At 45.1% G+C, this 22,455-nt stretch overlaps 1 protein-coding gene across 2 annotated transcripts in view; it reads left to right on the plus strand.

Moving 5' to 3' along the window:
• Positions 1-5,840: 5,840 nt before the first annotated feature.
• LOC122542851 overlaps positions 5,841-22,455 on the plus strand; it is a 40,521-nt gene continuing 23,906 nt past the window's right edge. Inside the window, exons 1-2 of one of the 2 annotated variants that reach the window (XM_043680945.1) lie at positions 5,841-5,957; positions 11,948-13,625. In XM_043680945.1, the coding sequence (XP_043536880.1) occupies positions 12,440-13,625 (1,186 nt within the window). In that variant the 5' untranslated portion in view covers positions 5,841-5,957; positions 11,948-12,439. The remainder of the gene's footprint in view (positions 5,958-11,947; positions 13,626-22,455) is intronic. The other variant, XM_043680944.1, reaches the window with a different exon arrangement.

Genomic DNA, 22,455 nt, shown 5'->3' on the forward strand with positions numbered 1-22,455 from the left:
ATCAGTGCTTTTCTTTGTTGAATGCTGTTTTTGGTTATGTTTTGTAGACTGCTTCCTTTTGTGCCTGGGTGCAGGTGATGTGAAAGTGGTTGCAATTGTATTTCGTGGGCTTTTACCTCCCGTAAACCTTGCCCTTGAATGCTGTTTTTGGTTATGTTTTGTAGACTGCTTCCTTTTGTGCCTGGGTGCAGGTGATGTGAAAGTGGTTGCAATTGTATATTGTGGGCTTTTACCTCCCGTAAACCTTGCCCTTATGGGCTGAAATTGACTCTTTTCTCTTTTTTCTTGATTTCTGCCATTGTGGTACTTTTTTAAAAGGACAGCGACTTGGTGTGAAAACTGTTTTATGTATGATTTGGAGATGCCGGTGTTGGACTGGGGTGTGCAAAGTTAAAAATCACACAACACCAGGTTATAGTCCAACAGGTTTAATTGGAAGCACACTAGCTTTCGGAGCGACGCTCCTTCATCAGGTGATGACCTGATGAAGGAGCGTCGCTCCGAAAGCTAGTGTGCTTCCAATTAAACCTGTTGGACTATAACCTGGTGTTGTGTGATTTTTAACTCTGTTTTATGTAGTGTTTGTTTTGAAGTTTTGGGCACTTTGTGGTTGCGTCCCTATTTCTCTTGTGTCTTGTTACTGCTGTACTGAATTTTGTATAACTACAAATTAAAAAAAAACGGCGATTTAGAATCTCAGTTCTGGGGACTGACTGAGTTGGCTGGCTACAGCCGGTGTACTGTGCGCCAGTAAATAAAGGGTGACTTGGTGACAGGATACTGGCCTCTCTGCACTTATTTCAGCTGCCTTCTTAATTCTGAGGGTCTGGCCCATAACAAAGATGGATACCCAGAATACAATTCATTTGCTGTAATGTCTGCTTTATAGCTTGTAACGTTTTCAATTTGAGATGACTCATGTTAACATGACATGCAGTTTGAGCATCATCTCCCTGCTTTTAAATCCTACATTTCAGTAAAGTGTCAGTAAGGTGGTTAGGAGACATATGGCATGCTTTCCTTTAAGAATTGGTGGACATACATCCAAGGTCCCTGTGTTCCTTCACTATATGCTACCCTTCAATTTATTGTGCATTCTCTTCCCTTGTTACACATGACAAAATGCATTATCTTATACTTATCTAGATTGCATTTTTCCATTTAGGATAGGGAAGCAGTAGCCTGGTAGTAATGTCACTGGATGAATAATGTATGACCAAGGCTAACACTCTGGGGATATGAGCTCATGTCCCACCACTGCAGTCTATGGAAGTTAAATTCAGTTTTAAAATCTGCGTTATAAAACCATTCTCAGGGATACTGACCATGAAACTAATGTTGATTGGACCAGATTTTCTATAACCTTCCCTCTTTTAGGGAAGGAAATCTGTCATCTTTACTCAGTGTGGCCTACATGTATCTCCAGACAAGCGGCAATGTGATTGACTCTTAAATGCTCTTTACCATGGCAAAATGAACGAGTACAAAGCAATTAGATGGCCAATATTTATTGTCCAACCCAGGGATGTTCAAATCCTATATTCTAAAAAGCAGCTTAGGGAAGAGTTGATGCAAATTTTGAATCATAGCCTCTTTTGTAGTTTTATTTATTCATGAGATGTGGGCAGTACTAGTCTAGCACTTATTGGCAATTCCTTCTTACGCTGTCAGAAGATAGGCTGCCTTCTTGAACTGTACTAGACATACATGCTGTTAATGGAGGGAGTTCCAGGATTTTGACCCAGCAACACTGAAGGAATGGTGGTATATTTCCGAGTCAGGATGGTGAATGGATTGGAGGGGAACATTGCAGGTGCTGTTTCCATGTAACTGCTTCCCTTGTCTTTCCAGAGGATAATGGTCTTGGGTTTGAAATTGCTGTACAAGATACTTGCTGCACCTTTTAAGACCATGTTATTTCATGCTCCCTTTCTGTATGAGACTTAAGAGCAAAGACTTTTTTCTGAGTGGGTATTGAATTTACAGAGTGATCAAGGCCAGATCATTAAGCATATTCAAAGCTGAGGTAGACATTAAGTATTGGAAAAAGGTAGGAAAATAGAGTTGAGTATATCAGATTGGCCATGATCTCATTGAATGGCAGAACAGTCTCAATGGGCTGAATGGTCTACTTCCACTCCTTTATCTGATTGGTTTTGGAGTGATGTCTAATTCAGCCACCTGTTTAAAAATGGGCAATTGAGACTCTCCAAAATATAGAGCAATTTACATCAAATTGTACAGCACAGAAACAAACTATTGAGCCCACCTAGAATCATAGAATTCCTACAGTGTGGAATCAGGCCATTTGGCCCAAAATCCATCCCCATAATGCCACATTTCCCACAGTTAACCCACCTAGCCTACACATCCCTGGACACTATAGGCAATTTAGAATGGCCAATCCACCTAACCTGCACATCTTTAGACTCTGGGAGGAAACCAGAACACCTAGAGAACTCCCATGCAGACACTCCACACTTTCAGTCATCCAAAACTGGAAGCAAATCCCGGTCCTTGGTGAGAGGCAGCAGTGCTAACCAGTGAGCCACCCTGGTCTATTCCAGTGATTATGCCCCACAGAAGCCTCTTCTCACTGAATTCATCCACCTTTTTTTTTCACCAGTCCTCTTTTCCAAGGGGTTTGACCATGGACTTCCTTTGGATTCACTCATGCTTTTGCTTTTAGTACAGTAGTTTGTCATTGCCTTCTGCAAGATAGTTGCCCAAAAGAGCCTCTCACTCTTACTTTTTGTCATCAAACACATTGGAAGAATTTACGAACTGGTCATCAGCCTGCTTAATTATGTTACAAACTCATTTTAAATGGCTAAAAGGTGAGACTTGAATCCAAAGGTATCATTGTGTCACAGGAGGTCCATACTTCGCCATCCTATTTCATTCTCCTTTGTGTTTATCTAACTTCCCTTTGAATACATTTAAATTATTCAATCACTCCCTGTCATAGTGAGTCCCACATTGAAACCACTGTCTGAACAATTCCCCAGTGGATTCATTAGGTAATGAGTCATTGACATTCAGTATTTTGCGGATTGAATAATTTGTCATGCACATCCTGTTTGCTGTCAACTGAGATTTTCTTCTTTATCAGTATCTCCAGCTGTCCTGCTTAATCTGGCATCTCATTATCACTGGTGGGGACTCTTTATCCAAATAATTAGTTTGGGTTATTGGTTTAAATGGAATCAGGCCACATCCTAATCCTCATGATCCACTCTTGCTATTAATTCCATTCCCAGTACACATTCAGATTACATTCATCTGTGATCACGAACGCATAGGATCAGAAAATAGTCATTGTGTCCACTAGCTTAGATTAGACTTGTCCACTTCACATTGGGTTGATTTAAGCTCCCTGTCCTATTATTTACTCTTTTATGGAATGTGGTCATCACTGAAATTTGTTGTTCATCCCTAACCGCCCTTGAACTGAACTTGCCATTTAAGAGAGCAGTTATATTGCAGTGCACCTGGAATAAGGGAGGCTGTGGAATTATAATAATGTCACTGGACTAATAAAGTTCTGGATTAATGCTCTGTGAACATGGAAGATGGTGAAATTTCAATTCAATAAAAAGCTAGCCTTCTGTCAGTTGTCATAAAACCTGATTCAGCTCACTAATGCCCATTAGGACATGAATGACTCTGCCAACCTTACCTGGTCTCACCAATATATGACTTCAGATACACAACAACTCTATTCTGGGCAATTAGGGATGGGAAATAAATTCTGACCAGCCATCAAATTATCTGGATATCGCAGGCATGGTTAGTAAGTTTGCAGAAGTCAACAAAATTGGTTGAGTAGTAGGCAGTAAAGAAGATTAACTCAGAATACACAGGGACCTTGATCAGATGGGCCAATGGACAAAGGAGTGGTAGATCGACTTTAACTTAGATAAATATGTGATGTTACAGTTTGGTAAGGCAAACCAAGGCAGGGCTTACACAGTTAATAGTAGGGCCCTGAGGTTTGTTACTGGACAAAGAGACCTAGTGGTTCAGGTGGATAGTTCTTTGAAAGAGGAGTTGCAGGTAGACAGAGTGATGAAGCAAATGTTTGGCATGCTTGTCTTCATTCGTCAGAATCTTGAGTATAGGAGTTGGGACATCACATTGCGGCTGTACAGGACATTGATGAGGCCACTTTTAGAATCCTGCATACAATCCTGGTTACACTTCTATAGGAAGGATGTTATTGAACTTGAGAGGATGCAAAAAAGATTTACATGGATGTTGCTGGGGCTGGAGGATTTGAGTTATAGGGAGAGGCTGAATAGGCTGGAGTTATTTTCCCTGGAGCGTCAGGGGCTTAGGGGTGACCTTCTAGAGGTTTATGAAATCACGAGGGGCATGGATAGGATAAATAGCCAGGGTCTTTTCCGTAGGGTGGTGGAGTCCAAAACTAGAGGGAATAGGTTTAAGGTGAGGGGGGAAAGACTTAAAAGGACTCTGAAGGGCAACTTCTTCAGAGGGTGGTATATGTCTGGAACAAGCTGCCAGAGGAATGGTGGAGGTGGATACAATTACAACATTGAAAAGGCATCTGGATGGGCATATTAATAAGATGCTTTTAGAGGGATATGGGCCAAATGCTGGCAAATAGGTCAAGACTGAGATGTCTAGTTGGTGCAGATAAGTGGATTGAAGGTTCTATATCTGTGCTGTATGACTCTATGACTGTATGTAATTTTAAAAAAATATGCAGGCCAAACCAGGTAAAAATGGTGGGTTTCCTTTGCTAAAAGATATTAGTTAACCATATGAGCTTTTACAACAATCCAGTCATTGCACTGAATGGTTTTATTCACTGGTGTATTAATGACCTGAATTTAAATACTGAAATTCCTGTCTCCTGAATATCAGTCCAGGCATTTGAGTTATCTGTTCAATTACATTATCAGTACACCACCACCACTTTTTATTTGTTCACAGGATGAGGGTATCACTGGCTAGGCCAGCATTTGTTGTCCATCCCTAATTGCCCAGAGGGCAGTTAAAAGTCAACCACATTGCTGTGGGTCTGGAGTCACATGTAGGCCAGACGAAGTAAGGATGGCAGTTTCCTTCCCTAAAGGACATCAGTGGCCTAGATGGGGTTTTCCAACGATTGACAATGGATTCCTCATCATCATAGACTCTTTATTCCAGGTATTTATTGAATTCAAATTCCACCATCTGCCATGGCGGGTTTGAACACAGGTCCCCAGAACATGACCTGGGTCTCTGGATTAGGTGTCCAGTAATAAAACCACTAGGCCATCACCTTCCCTATCAAGGGAGTGCTGTGAAAGTTCACCAGTCTGATTCCAGGGATTGTTGGATAAGGAGAAATTGGTCAGTTTCCTGTACAATGGATTATGGAAGAATCAGAGGAGGTCTCATTGAAACATATAAAGCTCTGACTGGGCAGGAGGCAAGGACTGTACTTCCCCTGCCTGCGGGGTCGAAGACAAGGGCACCCAAGGAGTCACAACTCAGGAGGTGGGGTTAGGCCATCTCAGACTGATGAAAACTTTCTTTACTCCATCCATGGTGAACCTTTCAAATTATCTGCCTTAGGAGACTGTGGAAGGCAAGTCACGATGTATTTAAGAAGTAAACAAAGATTTCTGGGCACTAAAGGGGTTCAGAAGAAAGCAGGGGCATGGCATTGAGATAGAGGACTAGCCATGGTCACATTGACAGCACGGTGGTATAGATGGGCGGAATGGCCCAATGTCGCTCACCTTCCTCCCACCGACCCACCCACTCAAAAACAAGTGACAGACTCAAGTTACAAACTGCAAAGATGATACACTGGGGTGGCTGCCGGGAATGAAGCAGTCCGGGGCAGAGTGACAGGGCTGCCTGACTGTCTGCTTCCCTCTCAGGCTCCGCCTTTGACTGAGAGCAGTGAGGCAGAGGGATCAGAATCCGCCACACAGACCCAGCGGGTAAGTCTGCGCCAATGCGGGGTTTGCGAAATGCGCTAACGAATTCTGAATACAGGTAACGACACCCACATACCCCCCTGCCCCCCTCCCCACCCCCAAAACCACATTGCAGCTCGGAAAACCTTCATCTTTGGGGCTTCTCATTGTCAATTTCAGATGAAATTGACACGATGGATTATAAACCCGTTAGTTTCCTGTGTTGCACAGAGAAAGGTCCTTGCAAATACCTAAATGGATCTTCATTGTTGCAATTGGTATTAATTCTGGGCCCTTTTCTCTGCTGACACGGGCGAATGCGGATCTATCCCTGTGTTGTGTGTGTGTGTGTGTTTCTGGGCTGTCACGTTGCCAGAAACGAGTTTGCGTTAATCGCAATTTCTCTCAGTTCTTTGCACATTCATTGAATTTCAGTAGCAGGTGGGTTACAAATAGACGATACCGTCTGGGTGAACCGGGAAACCGAGCTGGGTTAGAGTCAGAGGAGCAACTCTGTCAGAAGGTAGCAGAATCAAGTGAAACAATTAAACCCAGACTGACTACCCCGCTTCATTAATCCAGCTTGTGTCTGATAAACACCGCCCAGGCTTGTTGCATTGTCTCGGAGATCACTTCTCGAGACACTGCGTATTTCTCACTGCTGTTAAAAACGAAGGAAATCAAACCGTAGTTTATTCGGGAGCGGACTGATTTCGTTCGAGGGCATGAACTGCACAATGCTGATAAAAGCAAAAACACTGCGGATGCTGGAAATCTAACATAGACAGAGAGAATGCTAGAGAAACCCAGCAGGTCTGGCAACATCTGTGGAGAGAGAGTACCAGTTAATGTTACCAGCCTGGTGGAGCTGCTGGGTGAAGATGAGATGAGAGGGATAGGGGTCAGACCAGTTGGTTCAGAGGTAACAAAAGGCAAGGGTGAGGGGTTCAACAGCGGAGGCAGGAATGAGGCTGTTGACAGGGAATGTATTTCCTGATGTTGTGATGGTAAGGAGGTCAGCCAAGTGGATCTCATTGATTATAAGTTCACTGATTGGTCTCAATCAGGGAGCCTTGGGTGACATACAAACAGGAGCATCAGAGGTTCTGTTGACTCAGAGCTGGCTCTGAGGGAGCTGGATGGAGGATGTTGCCAGGGTTGGAGGATTTGAGCTATAGGGAGAGGTTGAATAGGCTAGGGCTGTTTTCCCTGGAGTGTTGGAGGCTGAGGGGTGACCTTGTAGAGGTTTATAAAATCATGAGGGGCATGAATAGGGTGAATAGACAAAGTCTGGGGCGGGGGAGTCCAGAACTAGAGGGCATAGGTTTAGGGTGAGAGGGGAAAGATATAAAAGAGACCTAAGGAGCAATGTTTTCACACAGAGGGTGGTGCGTGTATGGAATGAGCTGCCAGAGGAAGTGGTGGAGGCTGGTACAATTGCAACATTTAAAAGGCATCTGGATGGGTATATGAATAGGAAGGGTTTGGATGGATATGGGCCAGGTGCTGGCAGGTGGGACTAGATTGGGTTGGGATATCTGGTCAGCATGGATGGGTTGGACCGAATGGTCTGTTTCCATGCTGTATGTCACTATGACCAGTGTCAAATACTATGCACATGTAAATAAAGGGTGACGTGGAGCCTCTGTGGAGTTATATCACCTGGTAATATAACCCAGAGACCCAGAAACATTTCTGGGTACACAGGTTCAAATCCTGCACCATCAGGGTTGTTTTTCTAAATTACCAGTTTACAGGATGTGAGTGTCACTGGCCAGGCCAGAATTTATTACCCATCTCTAATTGCCCCGAGGACATTTACGAGTCAGTCCCATTGGAGTCACCTGTAGGCTAGACCCATTAAGGACAGAATTCCTTCCCTAAAAGATATTAGTGAATGCAGGGTTTTTAGGACAATGGTCACCATTAGACCATCATTTTAATTCCAGATTTTCGTTGAATTCAGATTTCATCATCTGTCATGCTAGGATTCGAATGCATGTTCCCAACACATTAGCCTGGGGTTCTGGATTACTGGTGCAGTGATTATCACTCCATCACTGCCTCCCCTCCAATTCAATTCATGGCACCTATGAAACACCAATTGGCATCCTGCAATGAATTAAATCTACTGTCCTTACCTGTCTGGCCTACAGGTCCATAGTTATGTGATGGACCCTTAACTGCCATCTGAAATGGTCCATCCAGCCACTCAGTCCAAGGTCAATTAAGGGTGGGCAAATGATGGCCTTACCAGCAATGCTTAATGAATAATAAGCAGTTATGTAAATGAAAAGCAGTTATGGTTGCACGTTATTTGTGAAATAAAGCAAAGAATTGCATTTAGTCTCAGGCAATATTCAGCAAGTGAGATGGAGTGGGCTAAGGAACTGAGTTTGTTATGCATTTATTAAATATAGGTACTGCTGGCTAGGTTATCATTTACTGACCACCCCTAGCTGCTCTTAAGCTGTCTTCTTGAACCACTGTAGTCCATCTGGTGTAGGTACACTCACCATTCTGTAAGGATAGACATTCCAGTATTTTGACCCTAATGTCAGTGAAGGAGTGATGATATATTACCAGCTCAGAATGCTATGTGAGTTGGAAGGGAACCTGCCAGTAGTGATGTTCTCTAGAGGGTTGTGGCTACAAATTTGGAAGGTGCTGTCAAAGCAGCCTTGCTAAATCGCCATAGTTCACCTTGGGTACACACTGCTATTACTGAGCATCAGCTAGTGGAGGCAGTAAATATTGAAGGTGGTGGATGGGCTGTTAATCAAACTGATGTTTCGTCATGAAAGAACTACTTAAATATTATTTGAGCTGCACTCATCCAGGATTGTGTGCAATTCTAGTCTCCCTCCTATAGGAAGGATATTGTGAAATTTGAAAGGGTTCAGAGAAGATTTACAAGCATGTTGCCAGGGTTGGAGGGTCTGAGCTATAGGGAGAGGCTGAATAGACTGCTGTTTTTCCCTGGAGTATCAGAGGCTGAGGGGTGAGGGGTGACCTTACAGAGGTTTATAAAATCATGAGGGGCATGGAATAGGGTGAATAGTCAAGATTGTCTCCTCAAGGTAAGGGTGTCCCAAACTAGAGAGCATAGGTTTAAGGTGGGAGGGGAAAGATTTAAAAGGGACCTAAGGGACAACCGTTTTTACACAGAGGGTGGTGCATGCATGGAATGAACTGCCAGAGGAAGTGATGGAGGCTGGTACAATTACAACATTTAAAAGGCATCTGGATGGGTATATGAATAGGAAGGGTTTAGAAGGATATGGGTCAAATGCTAGATTAATTTAGGATATCTGGTTGATATGGATGAATTGTACTGAAGGGTCTGCACACCTCTTATGACTCTATGATTTTACCACTAAAATATTTATGGGACCAAGGGCAAGTAAATGTGGGTAATGTACTGTTTAGCAAATGAAAACGGTTGTATGCTTTTGTTCTTAATGTTTGTTCCCAGATTGGCTCTTCTACTGCCTGTCACCCGATATGGTAATCAAAAGCCTAATCCCCTGTACATTTTCTCACTCCACATGCATCAGCAGCTTTTCTGTTATTGCTGAGACAATTGGAAATGTTCTGTTGCGCAGCCTTGAATGGACAAGCTGTTGCTAGGCTAATCTGTAACTCTCACTCTTGTGTCAGCATGCCTTAATTCTTTTGTTTTATCAGCTTCTCTTAACACTGCTTTATAGTCTTCCTCACATTTGTAATCCTGTCTTCCTTCCAGTGCCCTTGCTAACAACAGCAACTTATATTTGTGTAGCACCTTGAATGCAATCAAATATCCCAAGGCATTTCACAGAAGCACAATCAAGTTAAATATGACACCAAGTCACATTAAGGGAATAAGTAGGCCAGATGACCAAAAGCCTAGTTAAAAATGGAGGTTTTCAGATAAAAGATAAAGTTGTCTTAGTCCTACCAGACCACAGGGCTGATCTCTCATTAGAAAGAGATGATTGCTGGTGGTTTAATCTGAGGGTCAGCATGCTTCAGGTGAGGAGAGAGTTGAGAAGGAGAGTCCTTCATGGTAACCTCAGCCAATGCAGGGTTTTTAAAAAAAAAAATCATTCTTGAGATGAGGGCATCACTGCCTAGGTCCACATTACTATCCATTTCCTAATTGCTCAGAGGGCAGTTAAGAGTCAACCACGTTGCTGTGGGTCTGGAGTCACATGTACCCAGACAAGGTAAGGATTGAACCCAATGTGTTAGCATCTCAGTTGGCTAGACAGCTTGTTTGTGATGCGGAATGATGCCCACAGCACAGGTTCAATTCCCAGCTGTGGTTACCAGCTGAGGTTACCAGGAAGGTCCCACTTTCTCAACCTTGCCCATGGCATGGTGACCCTCCAGTCAAACCATCACCAATCAGCTTGTCTCGATTGAGAGAGCAGCTGTATAGACCACTCGGACTGTGGCGACTTTAAGCAATGTATTAGTGGAGGAAATATGGAAGAACGGGAATTCCAGAACTTGGGAGTCTTGGTATCAACAGCATGCCACCAGTGGTGGAACAATTAAAATTGGGGATGCTGAAGACACCAGGATGAAGGAATTTAGATATTTCAGAGGCAGGCAGAGATTACAGAGATAAGGAGGGGTGGCATTTGAAAATAGGGATGAAAATTTTGGTGTCAAGATGTTGCTTGATCAGGGGCCAAGGTAGGTCATTTTCATAGCATCAATCACTTTTTAATATTCACTGCCTTCACCACTGGCGCACAGTGTGTGGACCATCTACAAGATGTGCTGCAATTACTCACCAAGACCTCTATGATGTAAAACAATGGTTCTGAAAGGCTTAATGTTGGAGACTACATTAAACTCCATCCAATACGATGATATCGTAAGGACTTGGGTTGGAAAGGCAGAAAATCTTAGCACTTTGCAGTTCTCCCAATAGTCTGAGTAACAATGACTAACTTGATAATGGAACTTGTGCCTGGTTGTTATCCTACAATAAATGGCATGACTATTACTGTAAACCAAGTATGGCTTAAGACTCAGTCAATGTAATGGTGGCAGATAACTACGTAAGACACCAGATGGTAGTGATTGACATCATAGCACATCATACAGCTCCTTCAACAGCGCCTTCCAAACCTGCAACCGCGACCACCAAGAATGACAAGGGCAGCAGTTGTGTGTAAGCAACACTACATGCAATTTCCCAACATTATCCTGGCTTGAAATTGTATTGCCATTCCTTTAACGTCACCTGATCAAAATCCTGGAACTTATAGCCCTAACTGCACTGGAGGGGAGTTGTACCTACACCAGATGAAGTGAAGTGTTTAAAGAAGGTGGCTTACAGCTACCATCTGAAGATGAGCAAAAAATATTTGTTCGTGGAATGAATTTAAAAAATCTTGACTCACTCAACATGCAGGAATGTTTTTTTTTGCTGTTGCTGCTACTGTTGGAACATTTCATTACTCAGTCCTGAATAGCTGTTGCTAGGCTAACTCTGTAACTCCCTCAGTCTCTCTCTTTCTCTCCTCTCAACTTTTCTCTCTCTCTCAGTTATGCATCAAGAATACTGAGCCTCAGAGGCCAGAAAGGTACAAACCTTGGTCTTTGCTGAGTTAGCTGACCTCATTTGAGGAGTATGAGGCCGGACTGAGGAAGGTTCGTGCTCCTGATTGTTATCCAGTGACTCTGGATGAGAACAGGATCAGACATGGCAATGATGCATTCCTCAGGCAAGTATGATTCAGACGCGAAGGATGGTTCTTTGGATGAGGATCTAAGTGGTTACCATCTGGTGTTTAACCTGTTCCTGTTTGTGGGATACTACCATGCACAAACTGACCACCATGTTTCCTACAACATTTTGCTCCATTGGGTGTAAAGCATTTTGCGATATCCTGACAATTGTGAAAGATGCTACATAAACGCAAGTCTTTCTTTTCCTTCCATGAGTGCTGTAGTGTGTGCTGGGTGCACAAGGTAACCTTGTTTGTAACACTATCTTTCCCTTTTTCTTTGTACAGCCGTGTGGTTTCATTCTTGCGTATGCCATGGAACGTGATCCCACGCCTTGCTTCAGTCGCAACCTATCTGGGTCAGAAGAGATGGATTAACTTTTCCGAGAACCCTGGGATCTGAATTAAAGCACAAGAGAAGAAAGAGAAAGGGGGCTGTTTTGAGTTATTCTCAGCAGCAAAGTTCCCATCCAATTATCCTGACTCCCAGACCTGTGCTCCCAAGGTGGGCACACAATGGTTTGAGGGGCAGATTCCAGTTGGTGTTTGGAAACTGTAAGTACGTAAAGGGGTGTGGAAGTTGGCGAGGGTGGGAGAGGAAAGAAAACATCTTGAAACTTTGCCACACTGCGTTAAAAGAAACTTAGAAAAATTGGAGGAGGGGTTACCAGGAACAGCAGGACATTCAGAAGACACTAGGGGCAGCAGTCCAATGCGGGGGATGGAGTTTCAGAGCCTCTTCCAGTTTTAAATAGAGAAGGGATCTGGGCATCATTGGAAATGATGCTGTCAGACCGTCCGTTCTACGGTGCCGGCTGCCTGGCACCAGCTGCCGGGGACTTGGTGAGCAGGCTTTCTCCCCAAGCCAAGGCTGACCACCGCCCGTGGGTCCCACTCGGCCCAGCCGGGAAAGCGCAATGGCAAGGTAATGGCTGCTGCTGGAGACGGGCCCCTCTCAAATCGGCAGAGGACAGTGGCCAGCCTGTGCAGCTTCCTGGCTGCCACCTCAGAGAGAGGTTCGAAACAGATGGCAACATGGATGCCAAGAGACCAATGGGACTAAATGGGGCTGTCCTTAGACCCACAGTGGAGCCAGAAGAAAGGCGCTGCCGTGGATCTGGTCACACGGTGGAGGCAGAGGTTAGGCTGTTTACTAAATCTGGTCCCAAAGTGGAGGAAATGGATGGGCCCGGTCCTCCAACTGACTGCACGCCAGATGCATGTGTTGGGTCATGTCATGGCACTGGTCCCACTGCAGAGGCAGGGAGTGGGCTCAATCATGGAGTTGGTCCCACAGAGGAGGCAGGGAGTGGGCTTTATCATGGGGCTGGTCCCACAGCAGAGGCAGGGGGTGGGCTCTGTGATAGAGTTGGTCACAGAGTGGAGAAACAGTGTAGGCCGTACCATGGAGCTGATCACAAGCAGGTTGGGATCTCACAAGATCATACAATATCTGCTTCCAAAGACTGTGCAGTTAAAGAACTGACAGAATCTCACAAACACCAATGGAGGTACCAGAACATTAAAGATGTCGAGGGGAATGTTACCACAGGAAGTGGTCCATCGGACATCCATCCACATCCAGCCTGGGAGGGCACTGTAGGGCTTGCAGACCCAGTAACTATGGAAACAGGCGCTGTGGGAGGCCAGGCCCAGTTGGGTGATGCCACCCAGGCAGAGGAGAATGTTCTTGATGTGGACTGTGAGGAGCTCAAGGAGGCTGAGGATCACGATGATGAGTTTGGAGTGTTCGAGAAGGCGGGCAACCTGGTGCAATGGGCTGAATTTCCAGGCCCTCTGGGACTGGAGAGTGAGACTCCGCATGAGCAGAGCTACGCTGCAGCTGGATGGAATTGGGAGTCAGGCGAGGATGTGGCGACCTGCAGAATGTGGAGGCCCAGGTCTGAAAACATTGAAACCGAAACAGACATGGACGAAAGTGTGCATTCAGGAGCAAGCCTTCACGGTAAACAATGAGCACCCAAACATTGGGTTGGTACAAAACCTTGGGCTGGAGTTTGGGTTTGATGGCAGGGAGGTGGAAGAAAGCGCGGTCAGCCCAACCCCAGTGTCACATGATCTAGCATTGTTGGCCAATGAGCAACTAGGCAACAAGAATGCCACCAATTAGAGTGGTGCAGGGGAGGCTCTGGGGCAAATTGAAAATCTAGAGAAGGTTGTCTGGTTGGGGGCAAATGTGTGGTTAGCCTAAGCTCTGGTCAGTGGTCTTGGCTGGTAAATGTAAGGCCCCCTGCCCTCTCATTCTCTTATAGATTAGAATAGTTACAGCATAAAAGGAAGCCATTCTATTCAATGAGGCTGTGCTGGCTCCTTGCAACTTAGCTCCTTCCACTCCCCCATAAATTTCCTGTAGCCCTGCAAATATTTTTCTTTCAGGCATCAAACCGATTGTCTTCTGAAAACTTTCAGACAGTCTAATCAAGATTATAACCATTCATAGAGTCATGTAGCATGGAACTAGCCCTTCGGTCCAATCAGCCGAAAGTGAGGACTGCAGATGCTGGAGATTAGAGTCAAGAGTATGGTGCTGGAAAAGCACAGCAGGTCAGGCAGCATCTGAGGAGCAGGAAAATCGACTCAGGAGGCCTCATTTTTGATGAAGGGCTTATGCCCAAAACGTCGATTTCCCTGCTCCTCGGATGCTGCTTGACCTGCTGTGCTTTTCCAGCACCACACTCTTGACTTCAGTCCAATCAGTCCATCCCAAACTAAACTACTCCCACCTGCCTGCCTATATCCCTTCAAACATTTCTTATTCATGCACTTATCCAAACGTCTCTTACATGTTATAACTGTATCTTCATCCACCACTTCCTCTGGAAGTTCATCCCACAAACAAATCACTCTCTGTTTAAAAAGAAATTACCTTTCATGTCTTTTTAAAAAAATCTTTCTCCTCACAGTTTAAAAACATGCTCCTTGGCCTTGATGTCCCCATCTGAGGGAAAAGACACCTGCCATGTACATCATCACTCACAGTGTGGAGAAAAAGTTCGACATGCTCAGTTTGATTCTTTTGCTAACAATGTTAACAACTGTGTTTTCTGGTTCTCAGGTTCTGCGCCATTGGACAGTTCTCTGTGTGAAAGTGTTGCCCTGTAGGTCTCTTTTATATCGTTCCTCTCTCACCCTAAACCCATGCCCTCTACATCTGGACTCCCCGATCCCAGGGAAAAGACTTTCCCTCTTTACCCTATCCATGCCCCTCATAATTTTGTAAACCTCTATAAGGTCACCCCTCTGCCTCCGATGCTCCAGGGAAAACAGCCCCAGCCTGTTCAGCCTCTCCCCAAAGCTCAAATCCTCCAACCCTGGCAACATCCTTGTCAATCTTTTCTGAACTTTTTCAAGTTTCACAACATCTTTTCGATAGGAAGGAGATCAGAATTGCACGCAATATTCTAACAGAGGCCTAACCAACAGCCGCAACATGACCTCTCAACTCCTGTACTCAATACTCTAACCAATAAAGGAAAGCATACCAAACGTCTTCTTCACTATCCTATCTACCTGCGACTCCACTTTCAAGGAGCCATGAACCTGCACTCCAAGGTCTCTTTGTTGAGACTAAACTCCTTCAAAGTTTGGGAGAAGATTTGTAGCTCGGGTGCTCGTTGTTGTGGTTCTGTTCGCCGAGCTGGGAATTTCTGGTGCAGACGTTTCGTCCCCTGTCTAAGTGACATCCTCAGTGCTTGGGAGCCTCCTGTGAAGCGCTTCTGTGATGTTTCCTCCGGCATTTATAGTGATTTGTATCTGCTGCTTCCGGTTGTCAGTTCCAGCTGTCCGCTGCAGTGGCCGGTATATTGGGTTCAGGTCGATGTGCTTATTGATGGAATCTATGGATGAGTGCCATGCCTCTAGGAATTCCCTGGCTGTTCACTGCAGTACACCAGAACTGCAAAAAGAGGAAGAAGAACACCTATACAATGTATTCGCCAAAAACGGATACTCCCACAATTTCATCAACAGATGCCTAAGGGAAAGACAACGGAATGAGGACATGCCACAACCCAAAAGACTAGCCACAACCCAAAAGACTAGCTACAAACCAACAGCCACTCTCAGACAACAACTCACCAGAACAAAGGACCCGATACCCAGCATGAACAAAACCAATGTAGTGTACAAAATCCCATGCAAGGACTGCACAAAACACTACATAGGACAAACAGGAAGACAGCTAACGGTCCGCCTCCATGAACACCAACTAGCCACGAAACACATGACCAGCTGTCCTTAGTAGCCACACACGCAGATGACAAGCAACATGAGTTGCTACTATTATAGGACAAGCCAAACAGAGAACAGCCAGGGAATTCCTAGAGGCATGGCACTCATCCACAGATTCAATCAATAAGCACATCGACCTGGACCCAATATACCGGCCACTGCAGCGGACAGCTGGAACTGACAACCGGAAGCGGCAGAGACAAACCACTATAAATGCCGGAGGAAACATCACAGAAGCGCTTCACAGGAGGCTCCCAAGCACTGAGGATGTCACCTAGACAGGGGACGAAACGTCTGCACCAGAAATTCCCAGCTCGGCGAACAGAACCACAACAAATAAACTCCTTATTTACAAAGACGAATCACAACTTGCTTTTGTTTTGTTACTGGATGCCTCTCGTCTGGGATTTTGTATTCTTTTCTAAGCACATTCCCAACCTCTCCAAACACTTCCAATATATTTTGCAGAAATAATCCTTCGGTAGCGTCTTTTCCAGTAGCTCGTTTACAATTACAGTTTTACGTTTATACTGCCTCTGTAGAATTATTTGTCTGTCCTTGTCCTGTCTTAAGTTGCAGGACTTTCAAATTCAAATCGCATTCACGTCACCAGCCACTTGGCAGTGTAGAATTTGAGCATTGCTATAAAATGACACATTTTGTCAAAGTCCTGCACTCACGACAATTCACAAAACAGTATCAATGTCATCGGGAACAAAAACAGAAGTTGATGGAAAAGCTTGGCAGGTCTGGCAGCAGCTGTGGAGAGAAATCAGAGTTAACGCTTGGGTAGCGTGACCCTTCTCATTCTGTTCTTGTCTCTGATTTATAGCATCCGCAGTTCTTTCGGTTTTCAATGTAAACGGGAACCAACATATCTGTACTGTATGACAAAAAAGATACGGATTGATTGGCAAGTGGACCCTAATTGGATTGTAATTGCTACAGTCATTGTAATGAGAGTGTGCCAGTTAGATAAGAACTGAGATAAGGTGGGGGAGGAGAAATGGGGAAGCTGGGGAAATCTACATTCATCCTGTGCTGGAGGAAGAGCGCCTCATCTTCCGCCTAGGAACCCTCCAACCACACGGGATGAATGTAGATTTCTCCAGCTTCCCCATTTCCCCTCCCCCCACCTTATCTCAGTCTCATCTTGGGGTCGAACCAGAAACTTGAGTTGTGAACAGACAGATTTACTCACAAACTCACCAGCCTCATTCCTGAAGAAGGGCTTATGCCCGAAACGTCGATTCTCCTGCTCCTCGGATGCTGCCTGGCCTGCTGTGTTTTTCCAGCACCACATTTTTCAAATCTGAAATGTATTGTCAGCATAATCCTATGCACACTCTGTACAACAGTAGCTAAAAAGTCTAGCACAGAATCGCATCTAAAACGTTGAAAATTGCGGTTAGGGTTTTGCAAAGACGGGCTGATTGGGTAAAGTCAGCAATCTTGTCTGTTGTAAACAGCTGAATGGGGCTGCTGTTTGATACCATCCATCCACGTTCTCTGTAATTTCTTCAAGATGCACAGACCTCAGGTCCGTGCATGAGAGCGACTGGAGAAACCGGAAGTGAATGTATCGGTGGGAGCAAGCCATCAGAATGTCTGATCTTAGTTCAAAACATACATTGCTAGGCCTACACACCTACTTAATGACTTAACCATTTTGCTGTGTTTTTTTTAAAGCATTTCGATCATTTTAAGGATTTGTCCAGCACACCATGTTGGCTTAGTGTGGTTACACAGGTATTTAGCTATTATCAATTGAGGTTCCATGTCAGTGTAAATGGATTAATTTCATTGTGCAGACATCAGTTAAGTCAACAGGGAGAAGAAAAGTTGCAAACATGTACAGTACTTTTGTACCATTCCTACTTCACAAGCTGGGGGATGACCTGTGGAATGGAGAATGCAGACGAAACACTGGGAATGCCTGGTCTAAACATTGTTCCCTACTTACTGAATCCATCCCTGACCCTGGCAGGAGTTTGTGAGTAAATCTGTCTGTTCACAACTCGAGTCTCTGGTTCAAGATGAGTCTCCAATAACATCATGAAGGCCGCCTATTTCCACCACAGTCCTATGGGTTCCATTTTGCCTTGTGTACAAACATACAATTCAATTGTAGGAGCAGGCCATTCGGCCCCTCAACTCTGCCCCATCATGCAGTGAAATCACAACGGATTTGGTTATGGCCTCAACTCCATTTTCATGTCTTCCTTTGACTTCCTCGTCAATCAAAAATGTATCTAATGCCGGAGTTTATCACTTTCAGTGCCCTAGTCTCCACTGCTCTCTGGGGAAGAGAGCTTCACAGACTTGTAACCCTCTGAGAGACAGCTGTTCTCATCACCTCTAGATTATTTTTAAGCTATGTCCGTCAGCTCCAGTCTGGCCTACAAGGGAAGCATATGTTCGACATCTACCTATGGGGTCCTCTCAGAATGTAATGTTTCAATTGAAAACTTCTCATTCTTTTAAACTCCAACAGATAACAACCTGACCTGTTGAATCTTTCCTCATAAAATAATCCCAGGAATCAGACAAATAACCTTCTCTGAACTGATTCTAATGCATTTAATTATTAGATTAGCTACAGAATGGAAACAGGCCCTTCACCACAACAAGTCCACACTGACCCTCCGAAGAGTAACCCACCCAGACCCATTTCCCTCTGACTAATGCAGCTAACAATATGGGCAATTCGCATGGCCAATTCAGCTGGCCTGCACATCTTTGTGACTGTGGGAGGAAACCCACACAGACACAGGGAGAATGTGCAAACTTCACACAGATAGTTGCCCAAGGCTGGAATCAAACCTGGGACCCTGGTGCTGTAAGGCAGCAGTGCTAACCACTGAGCCACCGTACCAACGTTATGAACTGTTGAAATACGGAGAACAAACTACACTCGAGACTTGACTATTCCAAAGCATTTCCAGCTTATTTTCTACATCCCATTATCTGTAAACTTAATTTGACACAAAATTCTGCTCCTTGTGTCTTAACTGGTTAACACTGCTGCCTCTCAGCACCAGGGACCCAGATTCCATTCCAGCCTCGAGGGTCTGTCTGTGTGGAGTTTGCATGTTCTCCCTGTGTCTGCGTAGGTTTCCTCTGGGTGCTACGGTTTCCTCCCAAAATCCAAAAATGTGCAGATTATGTGGATTGGCCATGCTAAATTGCCCTGTAGTGTCCAGGGATGTAGGCTGGGTAGGTTAGCCATCATTCCAGCCTCGAGGGTCTGTCTGTGTGGAGTTTCCATGTTCTCCCTGTGTCTGCGTAGGTTTCCTCTGGGTGCTACGGTTTCCTCCCAAAATCCAAAAATGTGAAGATTACGTGGATTGGCCGTGCTAAATTGCCCCTGTAGTGTCCAGGGATGTGTCGGCTGGGTAGGTTAGCCATGGGAAATTCAGGGTTACAGAGATAGGGTGGGGGGCTGAGTGGGATGCTCTTTGGAGGATTGATGCAGATTTGATGGACTGAATGGCCTTTTCCCGCACTGTAGGGATTTTATGGTTCTGCTGTCATTCACCTGCATTAGCTCTAGGTTATGCGATGTCTTGAAATTAAAATGCTCATTGTTTTCAAATCCCACTGCATCTCACCCCTCTCCTTCTCAGCAATTTTCACCAGGCCCACAACCCTCTGACATATCCATGCCCCTCCAATTCTGGCCTCTTCACCAGTTGTGATATTAATCTCTATTCCACTAGCGGCTGGCTCTTCAATTGCGAAGGTCCTCATCCATGAAATTCCCTCTCTAAATCTCTCCGCCAGTCTGTCTCCATTTTGCTTATCTCCGTAAATACGCTTCTTAAATCCTACATCTGATGAATCTTTCAGTCATCTGAATCAAACTATCCTTATGTGGCGAGAGCGTGGTGCTGGAAAAGCACAGCAGGACAGGCAGCATCCAAGGAGCAGGAGAATTGACTTTTCAGGCATAAGCATTTCGTCAGGAATGATGCTGGGAGCCAAGGGATGGAGAGATAAATGGGAGGGAGGTGGGACTGGGGGTGCGTGGTGAAGGTAGGAGAATGCGATAGGCGGATGGAGGTGGGGGTAAAGGTGATAGGTCGGAGGGGAGGGTGGAGCGGATAGGTGGGAAGAAAGATGGACAGGTGGGACAGGTCATGAGGGTAGAGCTGAGCTGGAAGGTTGGAATTGGGATAAGGTGGGGGGGACAGGAAATGAGGAAACTGGTGAAATCCACATTGATACCATGGGGTTGGAGGGTCCTGAGGCAGAAGATGAGGTATTCTTCCTCCAGGTGTCAGGTGGTTAGGGAGTGGTGATGGAGGAGGCCCAGGACCTGCACATCCTTGGCGGAGTGGGAGGGGGATTTGAAGTGTTCGGCCACAGGGCAGTGGGGTTGTTTGGTGTGGGTGTCCTGGAGATATTCTCTGAAACACTCTGCGAGTTACAACAGATACAGTAAATGACATGTGTGGAAATGCAGGTGAAACTTTGATGGATGTGGAAGGTTCCTTTGGGGCCTTGGACAGAGGTGAGCAGGGAGTTGTGGCGCAGGATTTGCAGGGGATGGTGCTGAGAGGGGAGGGTGGGCTATTGAGGGGCATGGACTTGATGAGGCAGTCGCATTGTGCAGTCTTTACGAAAAGCGAATAGGGGTGGGGAGGGAAATATATCTCTGGTGGTGGGGTCCGTTTGAAAATGGTGGAGGATGATGCAATGTATACAGAGGCTGGTGAGTTGGAAGGTGAGGAACGGGGGAATTCTGTCCTTGTTGTGGTTGTAAGGGTGAGGTTCGAGGGCAGAGATGAAGGAAGTGGATGAGATGCGCTGGAGGGCATCATCAACCACGTGGGAGGGGAAATTTCGGACTTTTGTCTTAGTTGGAGCTTGTGGTGCTGAAAAAGTGCAGCCAGTCAGGCAGCATCCGAGGAGCATAAGTCCTGATGAAGCATCCTGATGAAGAGCTTATGTCTGAAATGTCCATTCTCCTGCTCCTCGGATGTTACCTGGCCGGCTGTGCTTTTCCAGCACCACACTCTTTGACTCTGATCTCCAGCATCTGCAGTCCTCACTTTCTCCTCAGTGTCTTATTCATACTACATCTGTGAAGCACTCAGGATGTTAAAGGCAAACATCCCTCACTTCATGATCAGTGCTATTCCCAGCACAAGCATGATGGGCAATAGCCTGTTACTGCAAGATTCTGCAAGATGGTGTACCATGCATTCATTTCTAACATTGGAATTTGTAATGCCACTGTGGCCATTCAGGTCTAGCCCACCCTTTCATATTCATAAACTGGGTGTAAAAACATATTGCTGTGATGGCAAAATTTTACAACTAAAGGAGACCACTCAGCCCATTCAAAGGGCTATCCAATTAGTCTAACTCTTTCACTCTTCTCCTATCACTCTCCAGGTTTTTGGTTTTAAATGTAAATGTCACAATTCCCATTCCAATTCTTCCATTGAATCAGGTCAGTGAAACAAAGAATAGATTCCCTCTTCCACTGCCCTGGCTCAATCAGCCCTAAATAAAAATAAAGTACTGCAGATGCTGGGGTTCTGACATAAAAACAGAAAATGCTGTGGAAACTCAGCAGATTTCACGGCATTTGTGGACAGCGAAACAAAATGAACATTTTGAGTCCAATATTAATCTTCTTCAGAACTCAGTTTTAGGGCAGCACAGTGACTCAGTGGTTGATACTGCTGGATTAGTGGTGCTGGAAGAGCACAGCAGTTCAGGCAGCATCCGAGGAGCTTCGAAATCGACGTTTCGGGCAAAAGCCCTTCATCAGGGCTTTTGCCCGAAAATCCAGAATCTGGTTTCCAGCATCTGCAGTCATTGTTTTTACCTAGTTGATACTGCTGCCTCATAGCACCAGGGGCTTGGGTTCAATTCGAGCCTTGGACGAGTGTCTGTGTGGGCTTCTTTTGGGTGCTGCAGTTTCCTCCAAACATGTGAGGTTAAGTGGTTTAGTCATGCTAAATTACCATAATGTCGAAGAATGAGCAGACTAGATGGATTAGCATTGGGAAATCCAGGGTTACAAGGATAGGGGTCTGGGTGAGATGGTCTGTGGAGGGTCAGTGTGGCCTTGATGATCCAGATTTCCTGCTTCCATACTGTAGGGATTCTATGATATGATGATTTCCAGAGAGGAAACCAAAATTAACGTTTCAAGTCTATTATGACTCTTCTTCAGCCATCGAAGATTCATATCAAACTCAACTGTATTTCTCCCTTCACAGATAGTCTCAGGCCCGCTGAGTTTCTGCAGTTTTTAGCTGAAACAGACTTGCTGCTCTGGGCAGTTTAATTAAACTTTGAGGACAGGTTAGATAGGCTTTGGTTAAATTCCTTTGCAGTTTGAAGGTGGCTGATGGAAATATTCAGTTGGGGAGATACCAGAGCAACTTTCCTCTGGCGCGGGAGTTCAGAAACAGAAGTACAATTGTAAAATCAGACTTAGGCCATTTAGGAAGAAATTCAGGAGGCTGTTCTTTCACACAAAGGGTTGTGGAAATGTAAAATGCTCTAACTCCCTGAAAATGAGTAAA

The sequence above is a fragment of the Chiloscyllium plagiosum genome, chromosome 41 (genome assembly GCF_004010195.1).
Source record: "Chiloscyllium plagiosum isolate BGI_BamShark_2017 chromosome 41, ASM401019v2, whole genome shotgun sequence".
NCBI classification, from domain to species: Eukaryota; Metazoa; Chordata; class Chondrichthyes; order Orectolobiformes; family Hemiscylliidae; genus Chiloscyllium; species Chiloscyllium plagiosum.